The 24,587-nt window shown below is 57.7% G+C and overlaps 2 protein-coding genes across 3 annotated transcripts; both read right to left on the bottom strand.

The window, feature by feature from the left end:
* Positions 1-4,168: 4,168 nt before the first annotated feature.
* Positions 4,169-13,690, bottom strand: CDH16 (cadherin 16). Of its 2 annotated transcripts, none has more exons than XM_025888922.2 (18): positions 13,556-13,690; positions 12,509-12,566; positions 12,139-12,222; positions 11,567-11,722; positions 11,358-11,496; positions 10,814-10,972; positions 9,854-10,050; positions 9,131-9,253; positions 8,770-8,920; positions 8,360-8,587; positions 8,201-8,277; positions 7,939-8,127; positions 7,601-7,842; positions 6,981-7,114; positions 5,963-6,205; positions 5,727-5,834; positions 5,308-5,424; positions 4,169-4,538 (listed from the first exon to the last, which is right to left on the bottom strand). In XM_025888922.2, the coding sequence occupies exons 1-18, from the start codon at positions 13,687-13,689 to the stop codon at positions 4,441-4,443; spliced, it is 2,637 nt and encodes an 878-aa protein (XP_025744707.2). In that variant the 5' UTR covers position 13,690; the 3' UTR covers positions 4,169-4,440. The 2 variants fall into 2 exon arrangements, with proteins under 2 accessions (XP_025744707.2, XP_025744708.1); XM_025888923.2 differs by having other exon boundaries at positions 13,534-13,646.
* A 2,518-nt stretch (positions 13,691-16,208) lies between these two features.
* On the bottom strand, positions 16,209-19,554 carry RRAD (RRAD, Ras related glycolysis inhibitor and calcium channel regulator). The gene is made up of 5 exons (XM_025888993.2): positions 19,415-19,554; positions 18,775-19,159; positions 18,041-18,114; positions 17,706-17,910; positions 16,209-16,852 (listed from the first exon to the last, which is right to left on the bottom strand). Exons 2-5 carry the CDS (start codon positions 19,142-19,144, stop codon positions 16,575-16,577), a joined length of 927 nt encoding a protein of 308 aa, XP_025744778.1. The 5' UTR covers positions 19,145-19,159; positions 19,415-19,554; the 3' UTR covers positions 16,209-16,574.
* Between the last annotated feature and the right edge of the window lie 5,033 nt (positions 19,555-24,587).

Raw genomic sequence — 24,587 nt, 5'->3', positions numbered from 1 at the left:
TATGACTCCCTCCCACCCAGCCACTATCTTTGACCCTGCGGCCACCACTAAGTAGGTAGGAATAGCAACAGCCCCTGTGACTGGGCATGCCCACGGGGACAACCCAGCGACATCTTCAGGCAAGCACCAGGCCCCCCGCGCGGGCAGTTGTGCCCCATCCAGCTCCCGCACCATCCTGGGCCTGAAGTCCTGCAGCATCTTAGGAGACAGCACCAGGCCTGGTCCTCTGCCTCCGCCGCCTCAGCGGATGGGATCTGGAAGGCATGGCGTCCTGAAGCCTGCCCTCCACTGAGGAGCCGTGTGACCTGGAGCTGCTCACTTGTCCCTCTCTGGGTTGAGAAGCAGGACGAGATGGCACAGCGGCCCCCTGAAGCCTGGCAACCATCCAGCAAGGCCTCTCCTGGGGCTAGAGCCCCTCGTTGTCCTGGTGACCACAGCCTGGCCTGGCTGTCACATACCCCCGCGAACTCTGACCCTTTGACTTCCCAAACAGCGGGGATGTGGACAGGGTAAGGCTGTGGGAGTCCCGACAAGGGAGGGCAGCATGTTGTGACTGAGTCCCCTCTGTGAGTCTCCCTGTGACACTTCTGTGGGTGCTCCACTCTGTCGCACGAGTGTGTGAGGGTGGTGGCATCACTCAGAGGGAAGCGGCTGTTGCCATAGGACCCAGGGTGAGCGTCACCGTGACACCCAGAGTGGGGAGATGGAGGGAGCTTTGTGTCCAAGTTCCTGAGTCACTGCGATACCTGGCGGGGAAGCAACCCTCTCCCACCCCCACCACCACGTCAGTGGCCCCTGAACCTCCCACAGCCTGACTCACTGCATGGCACAGACCTGGCCCCGGCCCCTCCCCCAGCTTCCTCAGCCCTCTGCTCCCAGCCCCCTTGCCCTCCTCATCTTCCCCTAGAGCTAACTCCTGTCAGCTTCACTCCCCACCAAACCCCACTGATCCAAGTGGCCTTGGGGAGAGAGATGCTAGGGATGCTAGGGCAGGGGAGGAAGAGGGGCTGAGGTGAGTTCCTGGCACACTCACACACTGTGACACCATGCAGACCAGACTTTAATATGAACCTACACACCCACAAACACATACACACAACACACACACACACACACACACAACACACACACATGCATGTGTGTGTGCCTCATGGAGTGACAGGGTGGCCAAGGGGTCTACAAGCTCAGTCTCTCAACACTAGCCCTGCTAGGTAGGCCCCCATAACCCTTGAAATCCTTTGGGTCCTCCCACATGTCTTAGGTCCTCTCATTAGAAACACGTGATCCCACAGCAGCAGGACCTCTGGAGGTGTGATCAGAGGAAGAACTTCCCTGAGGCCCAAGCTAGAGTCCTGGGGTGGGTACAGGTAGGTGTGGGTGAGATGGAGGTCCCCAGACTCTTTCTTTGTGAGTGAGGGCCAGACCGACCTCTGGGCCTCTCCCTTCAAGAGCCTTAATCTCTGGGGCTGGAAAAAGTTTAAAAATATCCTCATGTTTACATTCTTTCCAAGCCCGCCTCCCAATCCTCAGTGCTGGGTCCCTTTGATCTGGCCCAGTGCCTCTGAAAGGGGCCTGGGAGGGGGGAGCATGAGCTCCCCACTGGGGCAGACCCTGTGACTCCCTGATGCTCCAGACCAGTCTGAACCCTGTGAGACCCCTCAACAACCCCCCAGAGAGAGCTTTAGAGCTGGCAAGGAGCCAAGGCCAGAGGGGCTGTCTTGCCCAGGGTCACCCAACAGGGCCAACAGGGCTAGAGTTGGGGCTCCTCTTCATACTCCCTCCCGAACACCTGGGCCTCATGGGGCCCCTGGGGAATATGAGAGTAGATGGCTATAGGCATCTGCAGTGGGTACCCCCACAGTCTGTGCACCCGGGAAAGCCACGTGTACTCAACTCCTGCTGTGTGCCCAGAGCTGTGCTAAACACATTTTGTGGGGATCATCTCATGTAGTCCTCTCAACAATTCTACTAGGCTCATTTTATTAACAAGTAAACCAGGGCTCAGAGAGGTGAAGTGATTCATCTGGGAACACACAGCAAAGATGAGGCAGAACATGGATCCACACTGAGCCACTAGTTATTCCTCACCTTGCCTTAGCAGCTAGGCCCTGCCTGCAGAATGAGGCCTGCCTCCTTAGTGTAATCTCTACTAGCACTCACTTAGCCATGGCCAGGTCCACAAACCAGTGCTGTCTCTGTGTTTCTCTCCCTCTGGGACTCAGGAGGAGCCATGGCCCCTCTCTGACCTTCACTTTCCTCTATAGAATAGTCTGTGGATCATGGAGAGGCTTATGTCTACAGACTCTCTGGGAAAGTGAGCCTGTGTCCCTGGGGATTATGCACCTTAGGGTCAGCACCAGAACTGACACCATCAGAGGGTGGCCTGGGGCCTGGGGCCTGGAGGCCAAAGACAAAAAGCCCTCAAACTGGGGCAGGTGCCTTAATTTGCCCTGTCATCATCTACTCTTTCCTTTGTTGGCACCCTACCAACCTGCTTACCAACCCATCCACCTATCCACCCATTTACCCATTTACAATCCACCAACCTGTCCTCCCATCCACTCATTCACTCATCCACCCACCTACCCATCTACCTATCCATCCATCCAGAATAAAGACCCACAGAGTGGGGTGATGCCAGGGTCCCAGCTCAGGTGCTACATCCCACCGGCTGGCTGGACTTGGGAAGGTCCCTTCACCTCTTCGTGATTCACTTTCCCAATTTTACAAGAAGGAGCTGGCCTGATGATCTAAGGCCCTTCTCAGGGATCTCATGGGAGCCGAGGCCGCTGAAGGCTGTGGACACTTGGGGAGAAGTAATTCTAACTTTGGCCAGACAGTCCCACCTCGTCTGCTTTTAAGACTCTCAGCTGCAGCCCTTAACCTCTCTGAACTTCAAGAAACTCCACTGGCAAACGGGGCCAATAATCCTGCCTTCACAGGTTGGTGGGAAGATTAGATGAGATGCCACCTTTGAAGAGCTTTGCACCCTGGAGATTTCTAAGTGGATGCAGGCTGAGTAGAGGATCCTGGGAGAGGGACAGGAAGCTCTGCTTGGACTTCAGTAGTCCGCAGAACCTCGTGTGTGTGTGTGTGTGTGTGTGTGTGTGTGTGTGTGTGTGTGTGTGTGTGCGCGTGCGCGCACGCGCGCGCTGGGCCCAGGATGGCAGGACTGGCCTCAGAGTTCAGCCCGAGGCTGGGGATCCTCTGTGAGTCTCTCAGACTCTTCAGGCCAGCCAGGATGCCCACCCCATCTCTCTTGGTTGAGCTTGGCCCCCATCCCACAGAATCTGCCAGGAGCGGAGAGATTATCTCCTAAAAATAGGGCCTGGGCCCCACAGAGGTTGTTTTTCTCCCTTCCCCGTGATTTACCATCATCAGCTCAAGGTGCCTGGGACAGCAAGTCCCACCCTGGCTCCCCAGAGATGGTTGGGATAGGTGCATGGAGGATCAGCATGTGTCTGGGGTCAGTCAAGGGTCAGGGATTAGAGGTCAGCCTGGAGGTGTGGTCAGGGCTCAGCAGGGCACCAGGACCACGGCTTAATCTTGGGTCAGGGGAAGGGGTTCACTCAGGGCAGGAGCAGCTCCAGGGTGAGCCATGGGGATTCCTGTCTAAGTGAGTCCCCTTCTCTGACTTTCTGTAGACCCCACCCCCCACGCACTCACCATCCTGTATATGAAACCCGGAGGTGTGCTAGGGCCTATGCTAGGGCAAAGGGACCCATCCCCAACCTCACCTCTCCCGTTCCAGCCCTATTAGACCCTCATGATTCCTGTGCAGACCCCTCTTAAGACTATGGGACCTCTGCTCACCCATGTGCAGGTGACTCACAGATATAGCAGTGGCGCACACGTAAGCACAGGACATAGACTCACAGGTGCCCTCCCCTAGCAAAAATGTCCTGGAAAACAGAATGCACTCAGAAGGACACCCTCCTCAATCATCACCTAGTCAGAGTGGACCCATCCAGGGTCTGCAGCCATGGTCTCCAAATGCCCATAGAAATCACCCACCCTGCTCCAACCTCAAGTTCTCACCAAGAACCGACATGATGCCCCCATGTCCCTCCTCATAGGGGACCCAGGCTTGTCCCTCAAGTCCCTAGGCCCTTTCTGCACAGCAGGAGACGGGAAAGGAATGACGGATGACAAGGGTAATGCGCACACGCACGGGACTGAGATGCAGGCACAGCCCACGCCCTGCTCTCTGAGGCTTTATTAGTGGACAGACGTGGCCCCATTTGGAGCACTCCCATGCACAGCCCATAAAGTCAGTGTTCCGGCTCTACAGACTTGTCTGGTGATGTTGATTCCACCCGAGGGCAGGTCAAGGGGCTCCTACTCTGTCCTAGCTCCCGGTGATCGGCAGTGCTGGGCCCTCTCCCGGGGGATTCAGATGGAGGTAGAGGCCAAGCTCCCAGCTAGGGTTGCCTGGACCATTCAAACCGCCGCCTTCAGGGGCACGCTGTCCACTGGCTGATCTAGGTCCTTCTTCCTCGCCAGGGTCAAGTGAGTGAAGATGAGGATGAGGAAGATGCCTGAGGGGCCCAAGAGGGATGGATCAGCTCTCAGAAGGAGCCATGGGACTTGTCCACCACCCTGCTATTGGTATTGATTTAAAAAGGAAGCAAGGTTTCCTAGACAGCATCCGCAACGCTGGGTGAGTATGACTGTGGTCCTGGGGCCAGAAGAAGCCTGACTGTTTGGCCTGCAGCTGTCCAGAACACCCCAGCCTCCAAAGCCCCCTTCTCTGGGGAACGGTTCAATGCTAGTCATCTGGGAAACAGCGAGCTATTCCCATGGACTCTGACAAAAAGGCACATGGTAGCATTGTGCTAGAACTAACAACAACAACAAAAAAAAACAGCCAGGGAAAAATCTAGAGGGCCAAAGAAATCAAGAGGATAAAGAGGGAGGCTTGGACTAAAGGGATGAGGCTAGAAAGACCTGGGCTCTGCCACATTCTGGCTGTGTGACCTTAGACAAGTCACTTAACCTCTCTGAGCCTCAGGGACATCACCTGGAAAATGGGGAGATGCCACAATCTACCTCACAGGGTTGTGGGGAGGATTCAATGTGACAGTCCTATATTACACAGTCAACGTATAATAATGTAACAGTAAATACTGTCATCAGTGATCACGATGACGAGCAGGAAAGTACGAAGCAGGAGCATGATGACTAGGAGGGTTGTGGGGCTCCTTCTCCAGCCCTGGGGACCACCGTCAAGTAGGGCACTGTGCACCTGCAGGCTATCACTCCAACCATCCATCACCCTCTCCCGCTCAAGAGCCCAGCATCCATTACCTATTGCCATCAAGGTGCCCACGAGGATGCCCACTGCCGACAGCTTTGTGGGCATGCCCTTCATGCGGCCCACCTTGCGCATGCACTGCCCCTCCACGTTGCAGCGACACACAATCACTGGGGGGAAAGGGGACAAGGGAGGAAGGTACAGGCGGTGGGGGAGGGCTCTCGAGCTGCTGGGAGGCTCCAGCGCAGCCAGCTAATACACACTTTGGGGCACACATGTGTATTTATGTGTACGCAGTACTCCTTTCTGTGCGCGCCTCTGTGTGCCGGCATCTGTGTGCCTGGCCACACACGTGCAGGCACGCACGCGCATTTGTAGCCCCCGTGAACCTGCAGGCGCGTGTACCCAGTCCCTCCTCCTGCATGGCAACAGCTCCCTGGGGAACTGCAGGCACACAGGGCCCTGGCCTTACCTCGGATCTGGAGCTGCCACGTCCGGGCATTGTGGCTGACGACTACGGGCACTGCGTGCTCACGTGGCTCCACCCAATGCAGGGCCAGGGTGAGGTAGGCATGGGAACCTGTGGGACCGTGAGCAGTGACCAGAGCCCCTAGCCTGGACGGACCCGAGGCCCAGCCCCATCTCATTTCCGAGAGCCCCACCGCCTCCCGCCTTGGCCACAGTGTCCCGCATTTCCCCACCACACACCGTTGAGAGCCTGGAGGTGCCAATCCCGCTGTACTGTAGGGTTGGGGCCCAGGGCAAAGCTGTAGGGGCCATGCCCCTCAGCCAGGCCAGGGTCCTCGCCGGGTCCACTGATAACCACGCCATGGTCCTGGCGGGGTGTGCAGAGGTGTCGGGCGGGTATGGGGTGCAGGGTGGGGGCCCAGGCAGCCGGGGCCTTCAGAAAGTAGATCACGAGGGTTGCAGAGGTGCTCAGGGTCGGCTCATCTGCAGAGGCAGTGCTGAGCTAGCCCCAGGCCCGGAGATCTCGCCCTGCGGAGTCTCTGCCACACCTGCTCTACCCCACCCCTCCTCCCCATCCCCAGCAGCATCCTCGCACCTGTCTCTTGCTCACAGTGCACTTGCCCCCTTCACTATCCAAGCGGCTGCCAGGACTTTCTGTGCCTTTCTGGACTCCAGGCTTGCCCTCAGTGCCCCACCCCCTCCCCACCCACTGGTATCAGGGCCCAACTATGCGGAGATGCCCTGATTTGGGGGCGCTCACTTCTGCTGGGTCTGTCGTGCACCACAGGACAGTCCAGCCCAGAGCTGAGACCCGCCTCCCTGACATACCCACCCCGGAGCCAGCTTTTCATTCGGTCAATGTGGCATTCAGGGCCCTCCATACCTGGCTCCAGTGTCCCACTCAGGCTCACGTCCTGCCTCGCCTGCCATAGACACAGCCCCAGGTACTCCTTCCACCTGCCTGGCCCCACAGCCTCTGCTCCTAGCCTATGTCTGAAGCCAACACCTGAGAGGCCCTCCAGGGCCAAGGGGCAGGGCTGGAGGATTGTAAGTGTCCAGTGAGGAGCGTGGACTGAGAGGGGAAACAGACGCCAAGCATCCCAGAGACCGACATTGGCCCCAGTCCTCATCCCTCCTTCCTGCCTGGGGCAGAGTGGATGCCAGGAGGACCCTGGGAAGGAAGCTCAGCCCTGCCCATGTCTCTGTCTGCCCGAGGCTTACCCTCCCTCCCAGAGGCCCCACCACTGCCCGGCCATACCTTCATACTGGGCCTCCACGAGCACTCTGTACATGTCCCCAGGCTGGGCGCCTTGCAGGGGCCGGGCTGTGTGCACCTCCCCAGAGACTTCCTTAATGCAGAGCCAGCCCTCTGAGTCATTGACCAGGGAGAACCTGAGGCCCAAAGAAGACAAGGGGGCAGGGAGGCACTGGGACCATATATGGGGTCTTACTCAGAGACCCCCCCAGGGCCATGCGACCTGCTCAAGTTCCATATCCTCTCTGTGACTCAGGGTGCCCAGTTTCTCTCCCCAGCTTTAGGGACTTGTTGAGGGATAGGGCTTGAATCACAGATACTGGGGCGAGGGGAGCTATCAGAGCCTGGGGGGCCTGACTCAACTCCACTAGTCTCAGGTCACCCCATAAAGGGACAGGATGGGAGGCAGCATCGGAGCTTGCATGGAGTCCTAACTCTCCTCTCCATGCCCTATCCAACTCATCTAGCTCTGACCCAGCCCCAGGAGTCACAGCCTTAGCATTAGCCATGGTTTGAGGAACATGCCAGAACATAGATAATGTGAGTCCCCTCTGAGGCCCTGGGGGTCATCCCTGGGGAGCAGAGGAGGTCCAGCCCAGCTAAGGGCTGGGCTTCTGGCTCACCTGAGGGGACTGCTTCTGGGGTCTGAGGGTTGGACAGTCAGCAGGAGGGAGCCAGCTGGGGTGCTGACTGGAATGCTGGCCTCGTAGCTCTCCTGGTCCAACTTGGGGGGTGGCACCAGCTTTTCCACCAACACAGTCACTGTGGCTGTGGCTCCAGGGCCTGGGCCTGGCCCCACCAATTCTGTCACGCTCCGAACCACTACCACCAACTTGTGGCTTGAAGCTGCCTCATAGCTGAGGTTCTAGAACCAATGGGGTCTGGGTCACTGTTTGGGCCAGGGGATGGCACCCTGGTGCATGCACGTGGGTATATGTGTGCCCTTTCCCCAGCCCCTTACCTTGAGGAGTCGGAGTTGGACATGACTGGAGTCTGGTTCCCAATCCAGGCCGAAGGTCCCCTCCACATCCCCCGCCTCAATGGCAAAGTCCATGAGGCGGAAGGCAGGCTCAAGGTCAGCATCGGTGGCCATGAGCGTGGCCACCAGAGTCCCTGGCTCGGTGTTCTCAGGGAGGCTTACAGGCTCAATCTGGAGAGATGGGGACAGGCCATGAGCCCCTCATCAGTGCCTTCCCAAGATCTCCTCCCCTGTTCCTGCTTACCTGGGAGACGATGAACTCGGGGGCATGGTCATTGATGTCTGTGACTGTGACAGCGACCTCACATGTGCTGCTGAGGCCTAAGGCAGGAGAGGGCGTGTTGGAGAGACCAGGAAAGGAATGGAGAAAGAGAGAGAGCCTAGGTCACCACCGGGCACTTACCGCCCTCAGCTCCTCCTCGGTCAGCAGCCATCACCTGAAGCAGGATGTTCTGGCCAGCTCGGAGTGGGGCATCCCCCAGTGTCACACTGCCTGAGGTGAAGTCCAGCTCGAAGGCTCCTCCGTCTGCTCCCTCCTCAGGCTCAGGGCTCAACAGCTGATACACAATGTGCGAATTGGGAGAACCAGGGGCATCCATGTCCTCTGCCAACAGCCTAGTCACCTCGGTGCCTGTGAAGACAGCACCGTGGGACCACAGCCCAGTCTGGAGGCCTCACCACACCCATTCCTCTTTTGTGCCAGACCGAACCTGAGCTCTTGTGAAGGAGGGGCCCAGCTCAGAGAAGAGCAAAATGGGATGGGTCATAAGGACTTCAACCCTCCCACATCTCCTAACAAGGCCCATAGCCCACCTGGGGGGCTGAGCTCAGGAATGCTGACTGGGGAGTCATGTAGGGGGCAGACAGGTGCATTGTCGTTCTCATCCATCACTACCACACGCAGCTCCAGAGGTTCTGTGTAGTCCTCACCGCGGGTATTCCAAGCCTGCACCTGGAGCAGGTACTGAAGTGGGCAGTGGGGGGCTTCAGATGAAGGCCAAGGGCAGTTCCAGCCTGGCCTGGGTCTGCGTTCCCTTCTGGTGGCCAGCTCCAGCTCTTCTGGGTGCTCTTCCACTGCCTCAGTGCCTGTGAGGGGATGTGACATCCCCAGAAGCCAACCGGACCGTGACCGGGCACCCCTCAGCCTGCCCTCCTGGCTTCCCCCTCACCTCACCTCAGCCTGGGCTTCTCGGTCCAGCTCCTGGGTGACGTAGAGTTTCCCCTCGGCATCCACATCAAAGGGTCCAGGGGGCTGGCTCTCCAGGTGATAACGTATATCTCCCCCACTCCAGCGTACCTGGCAGTGGGACACAGAATGAGGGCACCCCGGGATGAGGGCCAGGAGTAGCCCGTGTCAGCTCTTCTGCCTCATCTCTTCCTGGGTGGGGAGCCTGGGTCCCTGCTGCTGCAAGTTGCTCTCCTCCCTGGGGCCCAGGTAGGGTCCTTTGGTTTGGGACACTTGTTGTTGTAGCAAGTCCCTGGTGGCCCTGGTCCAAGCCTGAATGACCAGGTTGTGTTATTCTCTGCCCTCTTGGGCTGGGCCTGCCCCCAGGGCATTCCTCGAGGAGGTCTGAGACATTCCAAGCCCGGGTGACAATCCCCATGGCAGCAGGGAGGTGGCAGCTGTTCTCCCTAGGAAAGCCTGGGGCAGGGGCAGGTCAGGGCCCAGAGCCACGCTGGCCAGAGGAGAGCAGGTGAGGGGCTGTGGGCCTGGTCCCAGGGCCTTGGACACCGTACTCCATGATGGGAACTGATGGGGACAGTAGAGGGAGGAACATAGGTAGGGGAGGAGCAGGGGTCAAGCTGGGCCTCAGACCCACCCCCCCCAAATCTTGAGACTCGGGCCCAGCTGTACCAGCCACGGGGCTACTTCAGCCACTGACAGCCACTCACTTACCTGGGCCATGTGGTGTGGGTATGGAACTTTGAGATTCTCTGCCAGGTGGACAGGATCTAGGGGCACCCAGGTGTTCTCTACTATGGAGATGTCTACAGTGGCTGTGGCCTGGTGGCCCGAAGCCTGGTCACCCATGTCCTTGACCTGTACCAACAGCTGGTAGAGCCCTTCTGCAGCCTGGTCTAGGCTGGTGCTTCCTAGAAGGGGCAGGGTGGTCAGCTGAGCAGGAGTCCAGGGCATCCTTCTCAGAGAGGCCACAAACACAAAGCCAAGCATGTGGCCAGTGTTTAGGATGCCCTCTGGGCCCAAGAGCAAGAAGTGCTTTTAGCACCAGAGTGAGCACCCAAGCAGGACTTGAAAGTTTGCAAAGTCATTTCTATATCTATCCACACAATGAATGGGTGGATGACGAGGATGAGGGGAGGGGTCCACGGGGGGATGGGGAGATGAGGAGATGACCAGCTGGATGAATGGATGGTTGACTAGGTAAATGGATGGGGAGTTGGGTGTGTGGATGGGTTAGTTTGCGTAGGTATTTGAATAGACGGGCTGTGTATGGGGTTGGGTGGTAGATGGGCGAATGGGTGACTGGCTGGTAGGTGTATGGTTAGCTTTGCTTTGCATCCCCATCCTGTGCCTCTGGTCTGAACTCCCAGGTCCAGTTCTCCCTTACAATCAGTCCAAAGGTCTCCCAGCAACATCCTAGGCTACAACCCCTCAGGTGTCTCCTATCCTTGCCCCTTAGGCTTGGGTATCCAGAGTATAGGGCTGAGGCTATTCCGTTCATACCATTTTTTCTCTCCATGAATGGTTCAAGCTTTTTGCCTTGCCACTCTCCACCTAGAATACTCTTTCTCCTCCATCTCTCAAGCTCCAACCCGTCCTACCATTACAGCTCACATGCCGCCTTCCCCAGCTTTCCCTGACCCTCTCCCCTCATCACACCCAGCTTAGGCTCACCCTCAGGGCTGAGGGCCAGAGCCCCCAGCCGAGGCTCCAGCTGGAACATGTCTGGGGAAGGCTGGGCTGGGGCCTGGTTCAGGATGTAGAATCGGAGATCTGAATTGGCTGTGCCTGGCTCATCCTCGTCCAAAGCCTCAAGGAATAGGAAGGGGATGCCTGGCGTGTGTGGAGAGGGCAAACTTTAAGGGGTGCAGGGGGTGGGGAGAGTTTCCCATGCCTCCCCCAACTCTCCCTGGTACTTCCTTCCATATCTGTCATCATATCGGGACGCTGGAGGGGAGCCACAGATTAGAAAGGAGGGCAAACTGAGTACTGAGTCCCCTCAGTACTCAGTTTGCAGGGGAGCAAACTGAGGCCAAGAGTGGATGGGACTGGAGGACTCTCAGTGGGGTGGGGGGAACAAGATGGCACAGAAATGGGAGGGGGCAGCTTGGACCCTGGCTGCCCTGTCCTCATGCCGACGGTCAGCCATCTCTTTACTCTCTGTTCTCTCCTCAGGGCCCACCTGACCTGTTGCTCGCTGGTGGCCCTAGGCACTCACCGGGCCGGGTGCCCTGGCTCAGCTGAACTCTGTAGATGGACTGAGAGAAGTGGGGCACATGGTCATTCTCGTCCTTCACACGCACAAGCACAGGCTGCGGGCCCCACAAGACACGTGCATCCTCAGTCTCCAGGGTGACCTGGCAGGGAAGGCTCGTCAGCACCCTGGCCCGCCTTCACCATTCTCCCCGACATCGTGCCCAGTCATACCTGTAGCCAGTACTCTGCTTGTTCCTCTCGGTCCAGGGCCCTGGTCACCAGCAAGAAGCCAGACTCGGGATCCACAGCAAAGGGGCCCTCAGCTGCCACGCTTGGGGTCCCCGACACCACAATCTCGCCCTCAGTCTCCTCAGAGGGCAGTGGCAGCTGTGAGGGAGAGCAGAGGTAAAGGCAGTGGGAGCTACGCCTGGGGGATGCCCCTCCACCCAATGGTCCCATTTTATATGTGGGGAAACTGAGGCTCAGAGAGGGCTAGCACTTGCCTGAAGTCACACAGCCAGTAAATCAGAGAACCAACATTCAAAGCCAGAGCTCTTTCCCCTGTACTTGATGCTCCCCAGTACTCCCTGCCCTCCTTTCTAAAGCCCAAAACCCCACCACCAATAATTTATTAAAACTCCACTTTCTTCTGGAATTGAAATTTTGTTAGTCACTCACGCTATATCACATACTGTCCAGGAAGCAGGACTGAAAGAAAGGCAGAGCAAGAAAGAGAGAGGAATGCCGGAGGCGGGGGAAGTGGGACCTGGGGGGAGGGCAGCCCACCCAGCTCTTAGGCTCACCTTGATCAGGTACATGGGGAAATTTCCACCATAGTTTTCTGGGACTTCCACATACAGTTCTGCAGGCTGGACCTTGGGGAAAACCTGGGGGGAGGACTCTCACCTTGTCTCCAGGCTTTGCCTTCTTGTCATGGGTGCCCGACCAGGATGGGGAATTTCTGCCCCTTCCATGGGCCTGACCATACCTTAGCCCATCCACCCTCTGGCCTTTGACCTCCTGATCCCACAGGAGGTCTATAGCCAGCTCTGTACACCCTCCCACAGCTAGTCCCTTCCATGGTCGGTGTGGCTGGGGTCCAGGTGGAATGGGAGAGAAGGGCGCCAACCCCCAAGGCCGGGATCCGAAGGGGACGAGCGGGGCCCAGCTCACCTGGGCTACAGAGAGGCAAAACAGCAACAGCCAGACAGGGACCATGGTCAGGATGGGCCTGAGGGACACGGCAGGAAGGATCCAGCCAGATCAGTGGGCAAGGGTTCCCTCCCACTACTCTCCTCCTAGAGAGTATCCCTCCCTTCATCCCCACTCAGCCCAAGCCATGGCTTCCCCAGGTCCCACAGGGTGCGACTGTGCCTTCTTCAGTTGGACTTCTGCTACCTGTCACTGCGGGAAAGGCAGCCTAGCCTCCTCCTGTCCCCTGTCCTTCTATACTCTCAGAGCTGCCCCTCCCCACCCCACCCACTTGGACATTGCCCTCCACCCACTCCCACCCTTGTCCCCTGCCTCGGCCCATTTCATACCAGTAGCCAGAGGGACCTCACGACAGACTGGCCTCCTCTTTCTCCCCTTAGAGGAGCCTGTGACTCCCCACCTCCTACAGGGTTGAAGGGCATCCAGCTCCTCAAGCAGGCCCACCCAGGCCTCCAGGCCCAGCCATCCTGCCTCTGGTTCTTGCCACCACAAGGACCTCCATGCGAGTTTCACCTCCACACCTTTGGCTCCTTCCTGACATAGCCTCCCCAGCTTGTACAGAGATCCCAAAGTGGTAATTGCCCAGCAGCCCCAAATATCACAAAAGTCTGAAGCTGGAAAGACCCTGATGACCCTGAGGGTCACTTCCTGCAGCCGCCTCATGTTGTAGGCAAAGCCCGAAGGGCAAGGCCTGACCAAGGTCACACAGGACTTGACCATAGGACAATTCCTCCTGGAACAGAGGACCCATGGTTCAGGGTCTTGGGCCCTGTTTTTCCACCCACTGCCATCCCTCAGACACGGAGTCCCCTCGGGGCAGGAACGCTGCCCTCCTCTTGGGATTTGCCAGCCCTCAGCATGGAGCTGGGCATGCAGAGCATGGACGACCACTCCAGCCACTCCTGGGAATTCTTCCCTGAACAAGGGCTGGACAGGCCAGTGTTTTTCCTTCCCCTACCACCAACCCCAGCCTCAGCCCTGCTCACCCCTCCACTCCAGGGCCCTCACCCTCCGGTGCCTAAGGCGGGCTCCCTTGGTCCAGCTGCCTGGAGACAGGGTTCTTTCTCCAGGGAGCGCTGGCCAGGCCGGGATGGGTGGGGTAGGGCAGGGCGGACACTTGAGCAGGTAGGCGGTCCAGCCATGCTTGCTCAGGACTGGAAAACACCACTGGGCCTACAGCAGCAGGCCTGGCCCTGCCCAGCCCCCCAAGTTACTCATTGACTTTGGAAAGCTGGGGGCTGCTCAGCATCCGTGACCGCCAGCCCCAGGAGGTGGGGAGATCATTGGCCTGGCACTTCTCCCGTTCCTATACAGCCCAGTGGGGACTTCTTGGGCCTCTGGGCTTGGACATTACTTCTTTTTCTGGGGTTCCAGACTCGATCCCACTTCTCCCCCATGCACCAGCATCTGCAGCTCTACCTTGGTCCACTCTGTTCCTTTTGTCTGGAATGCCCTTCCCTCCCTTCATCTGTCTGGTGAGCACCTACTCAGACTTCAGTACTCAGCTCAAAGATTCTTTTCTCCGGGAAACCTTCCCTGGGCTCCCAGGCTTGTTCAGGCTTCTTTTCTGGGAATACCCTCTCTGCCATGCCACGTGCTATACTTCTATCAAAGCAGAAAAGACAGCAGATTGTCATTGTCTATCTCTTCCATCAGACTGGGACCCCTCCAGGGAAGGTCTCAGGGACCCAGTCATGACCTGGCCCTCACTTGGCCCTGGCAGCTTCTCACTGGATCAAAAGCAAGGAGCTAGAAGTTGCACATGAAGGATAAATGAGCATGACCTGAACTAGGTATTTGTGGCTCCAGACCACCCACCAGTGGGACCAGTGGGTAGGGGCACAGAAGCCCGTGGAGATCCCCTGAGGCTCCCTGAGGGCTCACACTGGCTGCTGACACGGAAAGGGCTGGGACAACGGACTGTCCCGTGCCTCTGAGAGGGAAGAGCAGATTGAGCCAGCTCAGGTGACCTTGAGGGAATCACAGGGCTGGCCAGAGACCCCTCCCCCACTGAGGGCAGCCAAGTGGAGCCAGGAGAAGCTTCTGGTGCCTGGGAGTCCACGACCAGGGGTGTGGGGGGGCAGGGGCAGGGACCCTGTTGCCAGTCCATCCTCGCCCTCAGAGTCTCCCATGGTCTTCCCTGAGTCCTTCTCACCGCATGTCTGCAGGATGGGCGGGGACCCCGCAACCGCCTCAGTCTTGTCTGCCACAAGTGCAGCGCCTGCCTCAGGGTCACTCAGGCACCCCAGGCACCCCAGTCTGGAGCAGGGCACTGTGGGCTTGTTGAAGGGATCTCCCATGTGTTGAGCTCCTACTGTGCACCTGGCACTGCTCTAAGCACATGCCTTCAGTATTCCCCCATCTCCACTTGGAAGGGGCACTGTCCCCATGTCGCATACTAGGGCACAGAGATGCTGAGTGGCTTGCCCAAGGTCACACAGCCAATAAGTAGCAGGGCCAGGAAGGCCTGGATTCTTCTTCAGGCCTCAGGATGTTCACCTGCTCTGAGAAAACCATGCCTTCCACATGCCTCTAAGTATGTTGCAGGGTGGGAGTGGGGAGCGGCAGCAGCTTTGAGCAGTTAACACTGCCCTGGGGGGCATGTGGGTGAGTCAAGACAGGTCCTGCACATTCAGGAGTGGCCCTGACACCTTCTGCCATTGAACAACTGCAATCAGTGTTCTAACCAGGTTGCAAGAGCTCCTAGGGGCCTGTAGAATAAAGGAATCGAACCAATGAAGGAAATGTATGGACCCTTGCCCAGAACCTTCTCAGAAACTGTCCCAGGCCTCGCCACAGGCTGCCTTCAGGCTCTGGAGACCGGCAGACTTATATACCAGTCCCTACTCAGCCACTTCTACCTGTGTGACCTCAACCGCTTCAGTTCCCCATCTGCCATTGCCAAATGTAGATAGATACTCCTTCCCCAAACACTGTAGGGCAAGTCCCAGCAGTCACCTGTGCCTGGTGTGGGTGGCAGGGAGACAGGCACACCCCCAGCTATCAGCAAACACACACACGTTCCCACGCAAATACAAAGCCCCTCATTCTAGGCAGGGAGGGCTCCGGGGAGGGGTTCCCGCCAAGACCATGTTAGCCAATGCTGAGCATGGGAGGCTCTGGCCTGGCCCCTCCCAGAGGAGAAAACAGTGAGGCCCTTGCTCCGTAGCCCAGCCCCAGACACTGGCCTTCTCCCTTCCCAGCCAGGGAGTCTCAGAAGTCTTCCACAGCTACCCCACCTCAGCAAATTTCCAGCCCCTCAGGAGGAGGCAGGATGGAGACACCAGCCCAGAAGTCAGACCCAGTGTTTTTGTTTAGCCATGAGATCTGGGGCAGGCCATGGTCCCTCAGACAGACTCAGTTTTCCTTACATACAGTGGGGTGGCTGAACCCTTAATCAGCTGCGCAATGCCAGGCCCCAGGGCAAGAGAAAAATCTGGGAGGGGCTTTTGTCTCCTCCTGCCGCTTGGCTCTCCAATCAGGCCACAACCCACACCTGCCCCTCTGGTCCCTCTGGCTAGATCAGAGCCCACATATTAGGACAGTCAAGGCTGCACACTAGGGTAGGGCAGTGAGGCCCCATCTCTCAACCTCAGGAACCCTTCCTGCTCTTACAGCCCCTTATCGGGAGGAAACACAAAGTCAACAGCCCTGATCTATCAGGAAATAGTCTTTATTACAAAAATTTGCATGTAAACAAATAACCACTGCACTGAACAGCCTCCCTCCAGAGCATGCACACCCCAAGTGTGGAGAAAGCGAGAGTCCTGTCCCCACACACAGGCCTGCCCCAGGGGCTGGGCTCGGGCCACTGCTTGGGACACACACTGGCCTGTACATGCATCGCTGTGGGCCCAGCCCTTGATGGCCACTGGGAGCTGCCCGGGCAGCCCTGTCTATCTGTCCATAACCATGAGGTGGGGTATGCCCAGAGTCCGAGCCAGCCCTGAGGCACCCAGGGCAGGTGGCTGGGCCAGCCCACCAATCTGCCCATTTGTATGCACAACGCAGTATGTGCCTGTGGAGTCTAGAGCACAGAGAGATCGTGGCAGGACTTGGACTTGGCACGAAAGGCCATCTTGCGGCTGTTGCGTGCTACGATGCGGCCCAAGAAACGCTTTGCCTTCTTGCCGAGACTCTCTCGCCGCCGGGTACCCGCTTGTCGACGTGCATTGGCCTCTTTGCTGTCCCTGCGCAGGCGTATCTGGCGCACAACACCCTCGAACAAGGCCTGGACATTGTGGTGCAACGCCGCGGACGTCTCAATAAACTTGCAGTCGAAGACCACGGCACAGGCCCGGCCCTCTGGTGGGGACAGGCACATGGCAGTGAAATAAAGGGTGAGGGGGTGAAAAGCCCACTCAGACTCTAGCCACCCCATAGCAGCTACCACTCAGGAATCTGGGCACCAGGGGAGGAGCCCTGGGGGGGTCCCCAGAAACACCGACCCCAGCTCCTGTACAGAGGATCCAAGGCATTGCTGGGCCACCCAACTGGCAGAATGTGCCCACCTTTAAGGAGCTCACAAAGGCTCACAAGAGGAAACTCATTTATTGAAATAATTTGAAGCCTGATATTTAAATGGAAATGCTGAAGCAGTCAATACGAGAGAAGGAGGACTTTGTTAGGCACCTTAGTATTTCATGGTTTGATGTTATATTATGATGAATAACCTGTGAAGCTGGGAGGAGGATGTTACTGAGTCACTGCTAGGTTCCTCTGAGGGACTCCGTTCTGAGGTCCACAGAGGAGAATGCTGAGCCGAAGAGGAGCAGATCCTCCCCAGGGTCAAGCCCACGCCGAGACCAGCCCCGGCCCTGAATCCACACTCGGACCTCCTAGCCCAGTTCCCTGCACTCTCCTCACTCCTCATCTGTCAGGCCAGGGCCAAAGGGTACAGGAGAGGAGGGTCCTGAGGTGGCCCAGCTCAGGGCCCAGCAGCTTCTTCCTCCCCAGCACATCTGGTCCTTCCCCCCAGGCCTCTCAGCCCGCTGTGAGTCCCGTGGGAGGGCAGCAGCTTTCCCCCCTCTCCCCCTCAAGTTTTCTTCCTGAACATTTTTAGCCACTTATGATCCCCAGGGACTTGAGCTGAGCCAAGATTGAATGGATCACAGCCCAGCCAGGATGTCCCTCCCTTTCCGACCCACTCCCTGCTCACCATCCAAAGAGACCTCTCGAGAGCGCACCAGGTCGCTCTTGTTGCCCACTAGGATAATGGGCACGTCGTCCATCTGCCGTGCCCGCCGCAGCTGGACCCGCAGCTCTGAGGCTTTCTCGAAGCTTCCCTTATCCGTCACTGAGTACACGATGACGTACGCATCCCCCATAGCCATGCAGTGACCAGGTAGCCAGCGGCTGCTATCCTGGGGGACACATACATATGCATATCTACCAACAGTTCTCATGCCCAGGCTACAAGGCTGCCCCTCTAAGCAGGCCCCTATCCCCAGGTCACCCCTCCCACCCTGGCCTGGGTCTCAGCCTGCAGCCTACCTGCTCCCAAATGTCATAGACCATGAGTGATGCCTCTTCTCCATCCACCATGATGGACCGATCATATGTGTGCCCTAGGCAGGAGACTAGTAGTCAGATGACCTGCTGGCTGCCAAAAGCCTCCCTCCCACACCATGTGCCAGGTTTCCTGTTTTGGCCACACCCTCCATCTCTACCCTAGAACCCCCCTAATCTTTCCCTCCACTGATGGCCACTATGTGACAACAGAAATGACAGGGCTGAGAAGCAAGCCGTACAGGGCATGGTGTGCCTGACCCTCACCTAGACAGTGCTTCGCCAAGCTGACAATGTCCTGGATTGCCACTCCTGCGTTCCCTGCCCTCCTGTTGCGTGGGCCCCAGGGTAGCTCTGACCACAGTAGCCTGAGTTAGAATAGTGACTGTCACATTCTTTTGGAAGCCTTGGTCACCTAGGGCTCTTCTAGAAACTTCCTCTGGCTGTGTTCCTGCCAGCCCTGGCAGGGAGGGATGTCCTATCCCCATCCTACAGGTATGGCCTGGGCGTTCTACTCTGGGCATTTCTTCCCCTACCAAGGGCTGGAGATCCCTTCTCCCTTTAGTTTCCCCATCTGTGAAATGGGTAGGTAGAGGCATGATTCTGAAAGTGCCTTCAGAATCCCATGGTACGTGCCGCTTTTAATCCAGGTCCCCAGCCCTGTAGCCCTCAGTCCTGCCCTGACATCTCCCCTCCCTTGAATGGTCCCAGCCCCTCACCTGCGGCCTCTGCTTCAGGCCCATCCTCGACACCACCGAAGATGCGCGCCAGAGCGCTCTTGCCCACGCCAGGCGCCCCCAGCAGCAGCACCTTGTAAACGCTGTCGTCTGAGTCGCTGCCCCCTGAGCTGAGCGACTCGGAGGAGCCCTCGGGCCAGTCGAGCGTCGCACCCTGGGCCCCGGTCTCGGCCCCGGCCGCTGCCAGAGCGCCCGGAGCCAGCGCCGCCTGCAGGTCGCGCTCGTCCACCGGCATGCTTCGGCGGTGCAGCGGGGGCGCCGGGCCCCACGGTGTGCTGCCCCGACGGCGCTCGCGCTCCCGGGCCCCGCCGCGGCTCCCGCCCGCTCCGCTGCCGCCGCCATTCAGAGTCATGGCGCCCGACGCCGTCTGGGGAACGGGAGTGGGGACGGCCAGGTCAGCCGCGGTGCAGACGGTGTGGGAGCCTGGACCACCCCCCCTCCCCGGGGCGCGCCTGCCCGACGCCGGGGTCAGGCCCGACGCTCGGGCCGAGGACCTGCCGCAGTCCCCTCCCGGCCGTGGAGGTCCTGGCGCCCTGACTCGTGAGCCACCCTCCCGACTCGTCCATCCGCACCCCGGACGGACGGTGCGACCACCCGCACCCCGCTCCGCCAGGACACTCACCCAACCGCACACGGACACGGTCCGAAGTAGGTTCCAGGCCCGGATACAGTCCACTCGCAGACCCTGGCTCCGACGCCCGACGCTGCCGCAGCCGCCGCCTCCTCAGTCCGCTCTGGGTCCCGGCTCCAGAGCTGCCTATTTAAGTGCCTGCCCGCCTCCGCCCCCACCCGCGCGCTCGCCCCCACCCCCGCGCTCGCCCACGTCCCCGCTGCTGCGGGGGCTGACGTGTCGGTCCGCCTCCCCCTCGGGGGAATCCCCCGCCCCCGTCCCAGGACCTCGCACCCACCCACCCAGACCCCGCCCCACCCGACTGGGCAGACAAAGCCCGGGTTTGAGCGTGTGAGGTGGGAGGCAGGGAAGGAGGAACCAGGAGGGGGGACTAGGTTGAATGGTGTGGGGGAGGGGCTTGGAGTTGGGGGTACCCTCCTGGGTGGGGTCAAGGGGGAAAGCCGGACTAGCCAACTGTGCCAGCTCCCCTCTGGGGAAGAATTAGTCTGGCCCTTTAACAGTGAATTCCTTTTCTCTCCCCCAGCCCTGGCCTGTTGCCCAAGCAAGCCGAGGGATACAGGCTGGACAGACTTCACCCTTCTCTGTTCAGTGGCCGGTGGCCACTCCCCACTGGCCCATATATGAGGTAAAACTGAAGGGTCCTAAATCTGGGCTTCTAGCCTTGGCACCAAGTCCTCCCTACTCCCCTCCCTGCCCTGGAGAGTTGGAGGTTCTACCTGATGAGGCTGTCCTTCAGGGTGAGGGTTAGTGTAACCATGGGAGCCTCTGGGGCCACGTGGAGAGCTTTCTGGGGGAGGGGGTGAAGGAAGGGAGTTGTTCTGGCAGTGTATTGCAGGTAGGGGTGCATGCTTGGTTCTGGGGGAGGGAATATAGGCCCCGAGAAGGGAAAGGATGAACTCAGCACCGCCTCACCTCCCAGCACCCTCCAGACAGCTGCCAGCAACTCTGCTAAAAATACCTGGTCCTGGCCCTTCCTGGCCCTCCCTGGCCCTTCTGCTCCTGGCCTTTCTGCTCCCAATCATTCTGCTCCTGGGCTGGAGGTTGCTCAAAGCTGGGGAAATCCTGGCAGACAGGTGTCAGATGGCAGCAAGAGTGGCTAGGGGTGGGACTGGACCAGAGTCAGGGCCGGATCCAACAGCTAGCTCTAAGAGTCTTCAACGTCTCTCTCCTTCCCTCTAGCCCCAGATGGGCCTGTAGTTCAGGGCCTATGCAGTGCCTGGAAGTTCAGACTCCCACCTAGGAGGGGCATAGGTGTAGAGTACAGTTTGCGTCACGGCTGGGGCTGGTGGATGGGATGAGCCACCATTTGGTGCCCCCACTGCCCAGAGCTCACCCACTCCTTAGAACTAGGGTGGATGCCAAGGCAAGAGGGGAGAAGATATAATGGGGGAGCTTGGTTCCTAGACTTGTCTCTGCCTCCAGGCTCCTGGGGCTTGCCTCCCCTCCCAGCCTCAGGGTGCCCAGCTGTAAAATGACCTGTTCCCTCCTTCGTTCATGTCTAAGATGTGTGAGGTTTGTTTGGCAGACAGGGATCTGCTATCAGACTCTGACGTTTGATTGTGATGAGTGTGGCGAGGGTGGGGGCGCCCATTCAGGGTGCAGGTGACATCACCGATGGAGATCCTGGTGGGCTGTTGAAGGTTGCCATGGAGACCTGGGTGGGGTTTTCTGGCTGCTCTATCAGTTTCCTTGGCAACAGCTGAGAGGGCCTTGGAGTGAGGAGAGCCTGGCTAGGTAAGTATGAGGGGGTTCATGCAGGACTCTCTGGTCTTGAGGTCCTCAAAGTAGGCAGCTAGGCTGAGGGGTGTCCTGGCCGCTTGTGTCCTTCCCATGGCCCCGGGGTCTTGGGGGCCTGGGCAACCCCAGACTGGCTCCAGCTTACTGGATGAGATCCAGTGGCCAAGAGGGAATTGTGGGTGGAGCCTCCTGCCAGGACACGCGTCTCAAGAGCCAGCAAACCACTTCCCATCAGGAATCCTGGCCTGGGCTGTTTGTGAGCCCTCCTACCCACCTCAGATATGATCTTACCCCTGAAAATAACCCCCGAATGTCCAGCAGAAGGTAGGTATGTGGTGTAGCTGTGACCCTTCCCAGCAGGAGCCATGCAAGGAATTGGGGCTGGGTTTCCCCTCCAGTAATCTGAACTCTTGACTTCAGCAGTGTTTTTTTTCATTGCCAAGCAAACTGCATCCACATTGCGCCAGTCAGGCCCCAGGCATTCCCCAACAGGCCAGACGCACTCACCACAAGCCTAGGTATGGCCAGGGGCCCCAGGAGCCAAGACCAGGACGTGACCTTGAGACGTCTCCACTCCCGCTCCTGGTCCTCCCAGCTCTTGGGCTGAGCTTGGTTACCCAGAAGGAGCAAACTGAGTCTGGAACACACCCAGGACAGCCCAGCCTTCAAATCCCAGCTCTGCCACTTACTAGCTGTTTCCCCTCTGCCCATTTATCTTGGGTGAGCCTCAGTTTCCTCCTGTGTGGAACAGGGATAATGTCTGTATGGGGGTTGTTATAAGATATAAAAAACATGAAATGCAGAGGTAAAATGGTTGGCACAGACCTGGCATATAGTCATATCTCAGTACGAACACTTTTACCATCCCTGTGTCGATGGGACAGGTTGAGTGAATCTGGGGCCCCCTCCTGCTTCCTCTTTCCTGCTTCTGTTCCGTTCTCTCCAAAACAGTGGTCTGCCCAGGGGAGGGGCATTGCAGATACCCTTCCTCTCCCCTCCCTACCCACCTTCCCTCTGTGGGACCTCACACCTTTCCCTCTCCCTCCAGGAGCAAAAGGTTGCAAAGGGAACTTGGCTGGGTTTCAGTATCCCCAGCTCTCCTCACACAACAGCCCCTATGCCCCAGTTCCTTTGTTCTAAGGCTCATTTCATTCAAGGGTACCTGGCTGGCTCAGTCAGTAAAGCATGTGACTCTTGATCTTGGAGTCTTGAGTTTGAGCCCCACACTGGGCGTGGAGCCTGCTTAACAAACAAAGTAAAAAATAAAAATAAAAAGGGTGCCTGGGTGGCTCAGTCGTTAAGCGTCTGCCTTCCGCTCAGGTCATGATCCCGGGGTCCTGGGATCGAGTCCCACATCGGGCTCCCTGCTCCGCGGGAGGCCTGCTTCTCCCTCTCGCACTCCCCCTGCTTGTGTTCCTGCTCTCACTATCTCTCTCTCTCTGTCAAATAAATAAATAAAATAAAATCTTTAAAAAATAAAAATAAATAAATAAGACTCGATTCATTCATTCATCTCAATGACCTGTACTTAGTACCTACTGTGTGTCAGGCCCTTGTGCTGTGGGCATGATAATAAGCACAAATTGACATAGCTGGGCATGTTCATACATGTCATCTAATCCCTGGGCCAATCTCTCCAGCTATGATTTGTTGTTCCAGTTTTGTAGACATGGTAACCAAAGCCTGAGAAGTCACAGGCCAGAAATAGCAGAGCCAGACACACCTGACAGAGGGCTTCAGAGACCTCAAACCTCACCCCGATCTCATACCCATGTACAAACAGCTGGAGTTCCAGAAAGTTCCCTGGGCACTAGCCCAGGATTCACAGATGGTGTCCCTGCAGGCAGCCAGAGGCCACGCACAGATGAGTCAAGATTGACAAGGGGACTATCTGATATGCCAGCTGTGACAGGAGCAGCTTGATGTCCCTTGCCCACCATGGCCTGGCTGCCAGGAGGGCTAGCTGAATGACTCAGTGACACCTACCTCCCCCATGACTTCCCAACCCCAGCTGAACACAGACGCCACAGACACCTTAGACAGATTGGGGTTGGCAGGGCAGAGGTACACACATGGTGAAGCCCACAGCTGGATACAGGTGGTTGGGAATGCTCCCTGGGCCCAAGGGGCTCTGGTTGGTCACCCTGCCTTTCTGGAAAGGTTGGAGAGGGGGTACAGTGCCTGGAAGATCACCTGAAATGGGTGCAGATCCATTTTAAATCTTCACAGAGCAGTCCCAAGTGATCGTCACAGCTATGCCCACATTACACAGGAAGAAACTGGGGAATGTGGGCTGATGACTTCATCTCTCTAAGCGTGGGCAGCCAGATCTTGGTCACTAGGTGGCAAAGCCCCTCCTTCCTGGAATTGGGGGCTGGCAGCTGTGGGGGGACAGTGGGGGCGTAGGCCCTTCCATCCAGGCAACAGCGCCCCCTGCCAGCTGAGGAGTACGTGCCAAACTGCTCAGGTTCCTCTTTACTCCCTGGCTGGAGGTCTTGGGGAGTGAGTTATTTATTTCAGAAGCCCGTTTCCTCATCTGTGAAATAGGCAACTGCCTCGCAGGGCTGGGTGGAGGATTGACCTTCAGCTAGTGCCCACTCTCAGGACAGGCTCAATGTTGTCAGCAACCCTCAACAGATCTGCAAAGAGCCTCTGGAAGTCTCTGCCCACAATCACACCTGAGCCTTCGCAGGGAAGAAGTGGCCAGGGTAAGGCTTAATATTCCTATTTATCCTCAGAGAAAGAAACTGAGGCCGGGAATCACAGCATTATAGTTTCTAACTGGCTGATCCCAGATCCAAACCCATGGTCCATGCTGGTGACCGACTGTGCTCTGGGCACAGGGTTGGGGGAGGCAGAGGGCCCAGACCTCAGCACCTGAAGTGACACACATCTCTGGGGATGCTGGTGAAGAGGGCACTTCAGGGTCCTTTGAACAGAGAAATTGGCTGTCACTGCCCTGACCAGGGGACCAGACCGGGCATCACCAACAGTGAGACAAGCAGGCATCGCACAGCTACTGGTGGATGCTAGCGGATACAGACAAAACTCTTGGGCAAGGTTCTCATTAATAAACTCAAATCTCAACTCAATCAACTTCTAGTTTATAGGAAACGTAGCAAAGAAACACGGATTGCAGGACTTCAGGACAACTCATCTGAGTTGACTTTCAAAAAAGTCAATGTCAAAAAAGATCAAAAGATGAGGAGTGGGGTGACAGTTCTAGAAGAGGCTAAAGAGAGATACCAATACAATACATAAAGTATCACTGGAGCCTGATTTTTTTTTTTTTTTTTTTTTTTAAGTAGGCTCCACACTGGGCATGGAGCCTAATGCAGGGCTCGAGCTTGAGACCTTGAGAGCAAGACCTGAGCTGAGATCAAGAGTCAATTTTTTTCTTTTTTTTGGTTTTATTTATTTGACAGAG

Source organism: Callorhinus ursinus, unplaced genomic scaffold, assembly GCF_003265705.2.
Source record: "Callorhinus ursinus isolate GAN/ISIS: 27379988/994484 unplaced genomic scaffold, GSC_fseal_2.0 scaffold37, whole genome shotgun sequence".
In the NCBI taxonomy this organism is placed as follows: domain Eukaryota; kingdom Metazoa; phylum Chordata; class Mammalia; order Carnivora; family Otariidae; genus Callorhinus; species Callorhinus ursinus.
This window is presented reverse-complemented; position numbering and strand designations above follow the sequence as displayed.